Source organism: Rattus norvegicus, chromosome 7, assembly GCF_036323735.1.
Source record: "Rattus norvegicus strain BN/NHsdMcwi chromosome 7, GRCr8, whole genome shotgun sequence".
In the NCBI taxonomy this organism is placed as follows: domain Eukaryota; kingdom Metazoa; phylum Chordata; class Mammalia; order Rodentia; family Muridae; genus Rattus; species Rattus norvegicus.
Window position 1 is genome coordinate 19,769,552 of NC_086025.1, and position 12,217 is coordinate 19,781,768.

The 12,217-nt window shown below is 44.4% G+C and overlaps 1 protein-coding gene across 2 annotated transcripts in view; it reads left to right on the forward strand.

Moving 5' to 3' along the window:
- Bpifc (BPI fold containing family C) overlaps positions 1 to 12,217 on the forward strand; it is a 57,456-nt gene that overhangs the window by 33,270 nt on the left and 11,969 nt on the right. For both annotated transcript variants that reach the window (XM_008765224.4, NM_001106773.1), the window contains 5 exon segments: positions 1,534 to 1,625; positions 3,470 to 3,646; positions 4,984 to 5,037; positions 6,385 to 6,555; positions 7,331 to 7,398. In XM_008765224.4, the coding sequence (XP_008763446.3) occupies positions 1,534 to 1,625; positions 3,470 to 3,646; positions 4,984 to 5,037; positions 6,385 to 6,555; positions 7,331 to 7,398 (562 nt within the window).

A 12,217-nucleotide genomic window follows, 5' to 3' on the forward strand; every position in this document is an offset into this window, starting at 1 on the left:
TGGTGAAATGTTCTGTCTACAGCTGTTGGGTCCATTTGAATTATAATGTCTCTGAGATCCCGCATTCCTTTATTTAGTTTTTGTCTGGATGACCTGCCAATAGGTAAGAGTGTGGTAGTGAAGTCTCCCACTATCCGTGTATAAGGGTGAATCTGTGATTTACGCTGAAGTGATTTCTCTTTTACAAACTTGGGTGCCTTTGTGTTTGAGGCATAAATGTTAAGAATTAAAATGCCATCTTGGTGGATTTTTCCTTTGATGAGTATGAGAGCATCCTTCCCCATCTCTTTTGATTAGTTTTTTATTGTTGTTGTTGCTTTTTCAAGGTAGGATTTTGTGTGTGTGTGTGTGTGTGTGTGTGTGTGTGTGTGTGTAAAACCCTGGCTACTTTGTAACTCACCCTGTAGACCAGGCTGGCCTGAAACTCACAGAGATCTTCCTCCCTCTGCCTCCCAAGTGCTAGGATTAACAGTGTATACCAACACTTACCAGACTTGGTTAGTTTTGGTCTGAAGTCTATTTTGTTAGATATTAAAATGATTACATCAGTTTGCCTCTTGGATCCATTTGCTTGATATATCTTTTTCCAGCCCTTTACTCTGAGGTTATGTCCATCCTTAATGTTGAGGTATATTTCTTGAATAGAGAAGAAGGAGGAATCCTATTTTCACATCCATTCTGTTAGTCTTTACATTTTTATTAGGGGATTGAGACCATTGGTATTGAGAGATATCAATGACCAATAATAGTTGATTCCTGTTATTTTGGTGGTGGTAGTGGTGTGTGTGTGTGTGTGTGTGTGGTGTGTGTGTGTGTGTGTGTGTGTGTGTGAACTCAGACAAGTTGTCTTCTGACTATCAAACACATTTATATGTATACAATTAACTAATTAATCAATGTCAAAAATATAAAATAGAACCATGTGGGCTAGTGAGGTGGCTCAGTGGGGGAAAATGCTTGCCGCACAATCCCCAAAAACCATATGAAAAGTGGAGAGGAAAATCTGTCCCCAAAGTTGTCCTCTGACCTCCACACAAGCACTGTAATATGTGTGCAGGCACAGCCACACACATCACACACAACAAGAAGTCACACACGTCACACACAACAACAACAACAACAATAATAATATAATAATAATAATAATAAAGTTTTAAAAATTAAAACGGAATCACAGGCATTGTGTGTGAATGTTTCGTGAACACGTTCATAATAAAAAAGGTGTGCCGGGTTGGGGATTTAGCTCAGTGGTAGAGCGCTTGCCTAGGAAGCGCAAGGCCCTGGGTTCGGTCCCCAGCTCCGGAAGAAAAAAAAAAAAAAAAGAACCAAAAGGTGTGCCAAAATTTTGCTAATGTTTCCCCGATAGTTGAGGATAAATACTTATTTTTTCTTTTGACTTACCTCTTCTTCCTGAGTTTTCAAATGGTTTCTTACGAAGCAGGAGAATTGGTGTTGCAAACATTATTCATAGGTCAGGCTTTTAATGAGAATAAATGTTCTTTTCTTTTCTTTTTCTTTTTCTTGGTCATTTAGTTTTAACCAAGATTGACAACTACACTGTGCTGGATTGTTCTCTGATCAGTCCTCCGGAAGTCACCGAGAACCACCTTGACTTTCATTTGAAGGTAACTATTGGTCTAGAGCACCCAGCCGGCTATGGTGAACATTGAGAGGATGGGTTATGTACAGAAGAAAAAGTGTGTGCACGCTCTTCGAGCATTTTCATTTCCTATAGCACCTGCCGCACGTCTACACACGTGAGTTCTCCTGACCACCCTTTCTTGGTGACTGGTTTTTTTTGTTTTTTTTTTTTTTTTGTTCTTTTTTTCGGAGCTGGGGACTGAACCCAGGGCCTTGCGCTTCCTAGGTAAGCGCTCTACCACTGAGCTAAATCCCCAGCCCCTTGGTGACTGTTTTTTATGTCTATCTTCTTGGTGAGAAATATCAAGGCATTTTTGCCTCTTCCCTCCAGGAGAAAATTCAAGGCTAGGAGCCTGCAAGAAGAATGGCCGGCATTTATTAGAACCCAGTGCATCAGGGGGTGCTGAGGAGATACTCAGTTGGGAACATACTCCCTACACAAGCCTGAGGACCTAGGCTGAGTCTCCTAAGGCCCATATGAAAAAGGACAGGCATGGCAGGACACACGAGGCAGCGATGAAACACTCCCTAAGGTTTGCTGGCCAGCCAACAGGGTGAATCCTCAAGCTCTGGGTTCACCGAGAAACCCTGACTCAAAATATAAGCTGAAGATTGACTTAGGAAGACATTCAACATCAACCTCTGGACTACACAAACATGCACACATACAAGCCTCAAACAGAGAGAGAACACACACGCATGTACACACATGTACATGCACCCACAAATGCAAACGAACACTCCACATTCTCATGTACATATGAGGAATTTAACACATCAGTGGATTGTACAAAGTAGCAGCTTTCTCTGAGGCTCTCTATGGAAATCATAATTATATAGAAATGGTGGTTACTGGTCCTGGGACAGCACCACTGTGTTTGTGTTCAGTCTTATCCAAGTTTATATCTTTTTTCTATAAACAGTCTTTTTTCTGAAACAGAGTCTCACTATGTACCTACCTCTGGTTATCCTGAAATTCACTGCGTAGACCAGGCTAGCCCCAGATTCATAGACCTCTGTCTGTCTCTGCCTCCCAAATCCCGCCATTAAAGGCATATGCCACCTATACCTGATACACTACAGGTTTTGGAATAAAAATTTGTTTATATTTCCTTCATGCACAGTCTTTCAAATCAGTTAAGTGCTGTTCGAGATAGTATATTTAAATAATGCCCAAGACCTAATAAGACCAGGATTAAGCATATCTTCAAAATGCTTCATTAAGCCACTCAGAGTCCCTGTCCCTCCTGAGTACTTCTGTGGCTCCCTAGTTATCTAGCAGTCACATAATCTAAAGGTCTAGAGCTGGTCATCTGGAAGGCTAGTGCATGGGCTATATGGATGTACACTTCGGCTGTCAGCACCTCCCCCTTTATCTAGGAAAGCTTCAGCTAGGAGCATCCCTAGGGTTGACAGATAGTCATAGATATGCTCAAAAGTCTCTTGAGCTCTAGGCCTGGAGAGATGGCTCAGCTGCTGAGTGAATACACTGCTCTTCCAGAGGACATGAGTTCTAGTCCCAGCACCCACACTAGATGGCTCATAACTCTAGTTCCAGGAAATCCAATGCCTTTTAAGGGCACCTACACTCACACGCACATACAAAGCATACATACACATAATTTAAAATAGATCTCTTTTTATTTTTTAAGCCAAGAGTTTTAAAGCAAAGCTATTAGCCAAGGAGCTTAAAGACCTTGTCATGGTCTCATCCTTTTCCGAGAAGCTTCTGGGATTTTCTTTGTCCTGACTTGAGAGGTCCCCGTTTCTTTGTCTGCAATATTTGTGCTTTTGCCTGATAGGTGGATTTCCTTTCTGCTTCCCACAGGGTGCGTTCTACCCACTGGAAAGCCTTGTTGACCCTCCCTTCACACCAGCTCCCTTCGAGCTCCCAGAGAGCAGAGATTCCATGCTCTACATTGGCGTCTCTGAGTACTTCTTCAAATCTGCATCATTTGCTCACTTTGTATCTGGGGCCCTTGGTACTGTGCTGTCCACCAGGGAGGTAAGTAAAGCCTTGTAATGGTGGTTGTGGCCATCATCTTTAACCATGTGTGTGTGTGTGTGTGTGTGTGTGTGTGTGTGTGTGTGTGTGTGTGATCATCACCATCACCACCACCAGCATCTTCACAATCACCACCACCACCATCACCAACACCATCATCACCACCACCATCACCATCTTCACCATCACCACACCACCACCATCACCACCACCACCATCACCAACACCATCATCACCACCACCACCACCATCTTCACCATCACCACCACCATCACCACCACCATCATCACCACCACCACCACCATCTTCACCATCACCACCACCATCACCACCACCATCACCACCACCATCACCACCACCATCATCATCATCACTCCTTACATTCTGCCAATATAAGGATTTCTTATTAGTTATCACAACTTATTTATACCATCAAGCAGTAATGCTTGATCCTCATTGATTCTCTCTGCCATGTGCCTCTCTTTTTATCGCAATGTCTCAGTTAGGGTTTCATTGCTGTGAAGAGAAACACTGTGAGCAAGACAACTCTTATAATGGACAGTGCTTAATTAGGGCTGGCTTACAGGTTCAGGGGTTCAGTCCATTATCATCAAGGCAGGAACATGGTGGCATCCAGGCAGACAAGATGCTGGAGAAGCCTAGAGTTCTACATCTCCGTGCTCACGCAGCTGGAGACTGAAATTCCACACTGGGTGGAACTTGAGCTTAGGAAACCTCAAAGCCTAACCCCACAGTAACATACTTCCTCAAAAAAGGCCACACCCACTCCAGCAAGGCCACACCTCCTAATAGTGCCACTGCCCTAGGGCCAAACACATGAATCTAGGGGGGCCAAACCTATTCAAACCACCACACAACAACACCCTTCTCTGACTAGTCAACAAAAAATACCTATTTTAAATCTTTCCTTTCTGTGCATTGTAATTGTACACACTGCTGTAAACCTTACGTTCACTGTGGTGAGGACAGCAGCACCAGGTGCCTTAGCCTTGAAAGAAATGCTTACCAGGTAAATTACTTAAGCAACTTGAGCCTTGGGGAATCTTTGAAAGTGATAACAATAACTGTAGAGTGTTTGTATACAGATTGTGCACATACGACACAGTGCTCTCCCGTGAAGAGGGGATTTCTCAAAAGGAGTGTGACTTTGGGCACGTCTCTGGCCTTTTCTGGGTCTCAGATTTCCTAAGGTTGAGCCATGAAATAACCTTTGGGGCTCTGCCTCTTCACAGTTCACATTAGCGAGGGCTCTACCCTTACCCCGAGTCAGCCCAGATCAAATCCTGCACTTATGTAGCACTTTGTTTCTGTCTTAGATTTCCAACTATTTCAATCAAAACGCTCAAGGAATTGGCAGCGTGCTCTCCAAGGTGAGTGCTTGAGGTTTGCTCCTCAGTGCTCAGTGGTGCATATGTTGTCACTGAAGTCACTTCTCAGAGACTCTTGGATTCTCCGAGTTCTCTTCTGATCCAGGCACGGGTCAATTCATCTTTCTATTATTTTTTCTTTTCCATTCTCTCTTCCTTTTCCTGCTTCTCTTCTCTTCCTTTCTCTCCCTTTCTGCTCCCCTTTCTTCATTTCTTGACAATGTCTTAATATGTAACTTGGGTAAACTTGCGATTCTCCCTGCCTCAGCCTCCCATATACTGGTATCATAGGTGTAAACGACCATACTTGGTCAAATCAAATATCCAGAAATATTTTATACATAAAGTACAACTAAAGCTTTGTAAATTTATAAAATAACCAATCCACAAAAATACCATCACCCTTAAAATAATTCATTTAAATATAGAAATGACTAGTTTGAATACAGTATTTAATTCTTAAATTACTTCATTCATTTATTATTAATTTATTTATTTATTTATTTATCGGCAAGGTCTCACTAGTAATCCAAGCTGATTCAGTTCAATATTTAACCCAGGCTAGTCTTTAATTTTTGATCCTCCTGTCTCAGCATTTCAAGAACCAGGGTTACAAATGTCTTTAGTAAACAACTCTTACTATTACTCCTTCATAGCGCCCCAGGTATCATACGTAATGGACCTACAGGCTTCAGTTCATCTTGAAAGACCAAGATGCTTCAGAGAAAGGCACTCAGGATAGACAGATCTTGGGTTGAACCTCAGTTCTACAATTTACTCTGTGAGAAGTATGAGAAGAGCACTTAGCTTCTTCTCAGCTCATGCTCCATTGTAATACAGCACTATTGCCTGGAGGTGGTGGCACATGCCTTCAATCCCAGCACTCAGGAGACAGAGGCAGGAGAACCTCTGTGAGTTCGAGGCCAGCCTGGTCTACAAAGTGAGTTCCAGGACAGACTACACCGAGAAATGATAGATGATAGGTAGATAGATAGATGATGGGTAGATGGATGGACAGGTAGGTAGGTAGGTAGATAGACAGATAGATAGACAGATAGATAGATAGATAGATAGATAGATAGATAGATAGATAGATAGACAGACAGACAGACAGACAGACAGACAGATAGATAGACAGACAGATAGATGGATAGATGGATAGATAGAGACAAATAGATAAAATATCAACCAGCACTATTCCCTTAAAGTTTTATGAACAGTAGATAAGAGATGATAAGAGGTATTTTCTCTTCTAACTGAACAATGCAAGATTCACTTAGCACAAGTCACCCCAGGTTTGCGGTTTCCCCTCATCAGCTCCATCTTTGTTTCTGTCCCTGAATGGAACAGATTGCGGAGATCTACATCTTGTCCCAGCCATTCATGCTGCAGATCATGGCCACAGGGCCTCCTGTGGTCAACTTACACCCAAACAATTTCAGCCTGGAGCTCCCTGCCGCTGTCATCATGCTCACTCAACCGGAGAACTCTACCATCCAACCCATCGTCTCCATGGACTTTGTGAGTTCAGGGATACAGGAGGGCAGCCTCTGGGCATCAGTCCTGTTTCTGCTGTGAACCTTTGGCCAGCAGTCTCTTGATGTTTGAAGTAAAGTGACTCATAATTAAGAGTGAGGATAGAGTAGATAATGAGCTGTCTAAAAACAGACCCGACAACCCATAGATGAAAGTGGCCGTCTATGGAGACAGAAGAGCTCATGAACCTGTGTGTAAAACATCTCACCTATTTCTACGTCCCGTGTTCGCTTCCATGTACACTAGAAAGCTGTAATCAAGATTTCCTGACCAATTAAGGGTGAAAGCAGTACATTGATGGTAAGCAAAATTGCACACATGAATGAGAAGAGCCATTTGGAAAAGGCGGAACTAAAGAGGGTGCTGGGGCTGTAGCTCATCATGAGATGCTCACCTAGCGTGTGCAACGTCCTGGGTTTAATCCACAGCACCACCAAAGACTAATTGAAAAGAAATCCTCAAACACTTAGCTTCTCTCCCTGCAAAACAGTATTTCCAGAGCCACTTATTTGTTTGGCTTTGAGGCAGAACCTCCCATGTGGCCCAAAATGGCCTTGAACTCTCTTCATTCCTCCTTTCGAATCCTTTCAAATGCTATTTATACTCGCATGCATGCTGCCCAGATGTAAAGATAATTCTTGCCGACATCCATCGAGTAAGAGGAAACTTTGATCCTATGATGTCTCCACCATGGGAGATTATAGTTGTGGTCTAAATGGGCAGCTACTCACCTCATTAACAAGGGCTTTCTCATCTTTAGGTTGCTAGTACCAGTGTTGGCCTGGCTATTTTGGGACAAAAACTGATCTGCTCCTTATCTTTGAACAGGTAAGATGAATCGGTTTGACTGCTGGAAACCTCGGTAACAAATTAGAGAACATTCCCCAAAGACAAGGGGACCATTGAGAAAACAAATTGCTTTTACCACTGTGGGACTGTGAGTCAGTTCAGTGCCCTTTCTCTAACAGAACAGATGAGTGCAAAGGTTGAACTCGGTAAAAGAAAATCGCGCTTCTGTTTTTCTCCTTTCTCCCCATGTGAGTAATGGTAAAATAAAATAGGGACAAGGTCATTGTAAAGATCACGCTATCAGCATCCATTCTGGTGATGACTAAAGTTCCTCTCGGTGACTCAAGAGAGGGTATATTAAATGTGGATATTGCAAGAAAAGGGGTTCATGAGAATATTTGGGTACAGTATACATCTTCAGAGATTAAGGGACCAGGTTTCAAATCCCTTCTCATTGGCCTCATGGCCATGGTCAAGTCTTGCCTTAGTAAGGGTTAGTATTGCTGTGAGCAAACACCATGACCAAAAGCAATTTGGGGAGGAAAGGGTTTATTTGGCCTGCATATTCTAAGTTACGTTCCCATTGAAGGAAGCTTAGCCAGTGTTGTTCTAAAAATATAAAAATAAAACAGTAATGTTGGTCTTTTACCCCGCTTGTTCTGCACCTCGATGCCCCAAGATATCTGCTTGATATCTTGGTGGAAACACATCCCAACTTAGTGGCAGCCCAGACCAGTCGCCCCACACTCCATTACATTACTTAAATCTACACATTAAAGAACACACATCACAATAATCTTAGATCCAATTGGTAAGATATAATTGCCCACTTAAACATACAAAGCCCAGTACCATCCATCCCTTGAGAACATTAATAACAACCTGTAAATATACAGAGCAGAATCTTAACATCACCTGCCATGGCTTCTCCCCCCTCTCTCCGTCTCTCTCTCTCTCCTTTCTCTCTCTTTCCTCCTCTCTTCCTCTTCCTTCAAACTTCTCTCCTGCCCATCCTTCCTTCTCCTCCAATGATACGCCTCCTTCTATCCTGTACCTGTCCCTCACCTGTACTTTACAAATTCAATGGGGAGGTGGTTCTGGTGAAGTCACCTGAGTTCTGAGTAGGCAGCTGTCCTTGGGGCAGTGGAATTAGCATCAAAATACAGATAACTCGGGGGGGGGGGGGGGGGGGGGGTTGGGGATTTAGCTCAGTGGTAGAGCACTTGCCTAGGAAGCCAAGGCCCTGGGTTCGGTCCCCAGCTCGGGGGACCAAAAAAAAAAAAAAAAGAAAGAAAAAAATACAGATAACTCCAGGGCAAACCACAACAAGCCAGGAACTCAAACTGGACAGGAACTGGGAGGCAGGGGCTAATGCAGAGGCCGTGGAGGAGTGCTGCTTACTTGCTTGCTCCTCACGACTTGTTCAGGGTACTTTCTTGCAGAACCCAGGCCCACCAGCCAGGGTGGTACCACCAAAAATGGTGTGGGCCCACCTCTATCACTCACTACATCAATCACACTCTACGGGTTTACCAAGAGCCTGATCTTACAGAGGCATTTACACAGTTAAGGTCCCTTCCTCTCAGATAACGACGGCTTGTGTCAAGGTGGCAGAAAACCAACCAGCACAAGTCTATTTCCCACTTCCACTTCAAGTCTCAGTTTCCTTATGTGTAGCATAGCAGAACTGGACTGATCCAGTACCCCTTGAACTCTAACATCTGGGTTCTATTACTAGAACACAGACTTTAACAGGATCTTGGCCCATAACCTAGCTAGTCTCAGGAGAGGTGATAAGGTATGAAGGGGCATGAACAGTTTCTACATTCAGATCACTCACTGCACGCCACCTTCAAAGTCTGTGATCACGGAAGTCATGGACCCAAACTACCCAAGGGGAGAGTTTACAGAAAGATGAACTGACCCAGGATAAACTCGTGGAAGAATAGGAGGTAATAAAAACAGAAAAGAACCAAATAACTAGCAGGAGAAAGGTGGCCCACCTTCCTACCTCTTTCAATAAAGTCACGTTGAGTAGAAAGGAATAGAAAACTGCATCAAGACGATAACCAGTTGTGCAGTGAAAAGTTTCGCACCTAGGCAGTAAACTAGATCAGCCATCACCCCCTCATAAAAATAAGGATCTAAGAGTAAGGGATTGGAAGATTAAAGTTTTTCATAAAAAATATTCATTATACTATACCGTTTTACAAGAAGAGGAATCTAGTTTTAAAGGGTACTGTAGAATAGAGTCACACAGACAAGTGTTCTTGGGATGTTACTCAAACTTGCCCTCAAGCACTACTGACTTTCCAGAGGGTTCTAATATAGGATATCTGGAGTTCAGCAGACTTAGGGGCCGAGGAGAACGCATTCAAAGATCTTAAAGGAACAGCATTTGGGCATGATGGTGTCATGTTTAATCCCAGTGCTGAGGGGCGGAAACAGGCAGATCCTGGGGGCTTCCGGGCCAGCCAAACTAGTTGAAACAATGAGCCTCAAGGTCAGTGGGACACCTTGTCACAAACAAACAAACAAATACAGAGTGATGGAGGAAGACATCTGACATAGAACTCTGGCTTTCACAGGTGCACACACAGATGAACACTTCACACACACACACACACACACACACACACATACACGCAGGACATGCATACACACATGCACATACAAGGTTTAAAAAGTTGAGTAGTGTCAGAGTAGAAACTGAAGGAATCTGAAGGTGACTCCTACAGATGATGCTGTATTAAACTCAGGCACTGAGCCGGCTTTGGGCAAGGTTTGTGGGTGGGCAAGGTTTGCCTCACTTGGGCAAAGAGCCAGGGAGTAGCACTTAGCAGAGTTGCCCAGGCTGGGCAGAAAGGCAGTCTTGTCCTTGGGGATGGGAGCAGCAGCCCCACCTTCTCCATCATTCCCAAGCCAACTCCTCCACACTGGGGCTCCCAGCTGGACCTTTCAGGCTGAGCTGGTTTGGTATTTGGCTGATGTCACAGAGAGTCATCAGGAAGGGCATGGGTGGAGAACCATGAGACAGGCATCAAAGGAGGAGAACCAGGCAGTAATACAGTGTCTCCGAATAAACTCCCAGCCTGCCATGGCCTTCTAACCAACCCCTGGCTGAGCTGCTTGGCTTTGGTAGTGTGGATATGAGATGCGGAAACTCAAGGCAACCCCACGGAGTGGGATTCTGGTGACTTAGAGAGCATGCCTAGCTGGGTTCAGGTCCCAGCACTGACATTTGTCAGCTAGGTAGTCTCAGGCAAGTTCCTTAACCTGTTAAACAAGTATTCTAAAACTCAGCCTCCCCTTTACCCCCTACAAGGTCACTTCCATATTCTCCCTATTGAGAGAAGCTGTCACTCCTGTCTCACACCAGGCAGGGGCTTTGGGAGACACCCTCTACTCCTCTTTGTTGTTGAGCTTTAATTTCTACCGGGTCCCAGCGTGACACCCTCTTTACTTCACTTTTCTTCTTCTATCTAACTGCAGTTTCCTCTCCCTCCTCCCTTCCCAGTTCCCTGCCCCCACCACCTCCTCCCCCCCCCCACCCACTCTTCCAGTTCCCTTAACAAAACAAAACAAAACAAAACAAAACAGGGCTGGAGAGATGGCTCAGTGGTTAAGAGCACTGATTGTTCTTCTAGAGGTCCTGAGTTCAATTCCCAGCAACCACATGGTGGCTCACAACCATCTGTGATGGGATCTGGTGCCCCCTCCTTCTGTTTGTCTGAAGATATTGAATATCTTATATGAAGAGCAGGCCTCCCAAGGGTTACCCACCAAACATGGCTTAACAAGCTACAATAAGATTAGGCACAAACTCTCATATCAAGGCTGGGCTGAGCAACCCAGTAACAGAAGAAGGCCTATGAGAGGGAGCCCACACCCGACACAGCCTAAATGACCAGGAACCAAAGTCCGGACAATGCAGACAGCACATGACGTCACTTAAATCCAACCGTGCTCTTATGCAGTCACTGTCTTGTAGGTTGAGTGAGCACCCGGAGGTGACTTGGCGGTCACAGAGCTTAGACAGCTTACTCTCAAGGTCACAGAGCTATCCAATGGCTGGGCCAGAACTTGAACCTATTTCAGAGGCTCAGGTGTTTAATTACATTGTTATCTTGCCTTTGGCATAGGAAAGAGCTAAGGTGTAGAAAGTAGCACTTAGATCTGGGACTTAGGAAATATAGCTGTCTGAGTCAGGACACCCATGAACCTGGTGTCACGAGAAAACGAAAACGACAATTCATCGTTTCTTACTGCTAAGTATTGAAAGGCAACAAGAAAAGGCATGGAACAGAGTGTCCTTCATGGAGACGATACCAGCCCTCTCGCTGATGCTCCAGTAGAGAAAAGGAAGAATGAAATGGACAGCCAGGAACACTGATCATAAACTTGACCTCTCTGGGAATGTCTAGTCCAGACTCGGTGTCTGGAGTCAGGCGTCTCTGGACGTTTATGCTGCCTGTTACTTAGTGGGTGTGTGAACTGAAACAAGCTATTCAAACTTGAGTGTTAGCTTTCTAGTTAGACAAGCATCACACTTGTGTACACATCTTACACACAAGGAAAGCATCTTACGTCTGTACAGGCTGATGTATGAGTAGGTGGGATGATGGGTATGAAGGCCCTGGCACAAAGCCTAGCCGGTGCTGCTAGTCAGTTCATTCTCTCTTCCCATTGCAGGATCCAAGCTTGACCACCTAAGATGGGGTCCCCCAGATGCATGGCAAGTCAGAACGGCCTTAAAAGCTGTAGAATAGGCCCTCCACATCACAAGACACATACCTGCTCTTCTGTCGTGGAGCCCTTTGAGCCAAACAGAATTGTATTTGAAGGCATCGCTAGCACA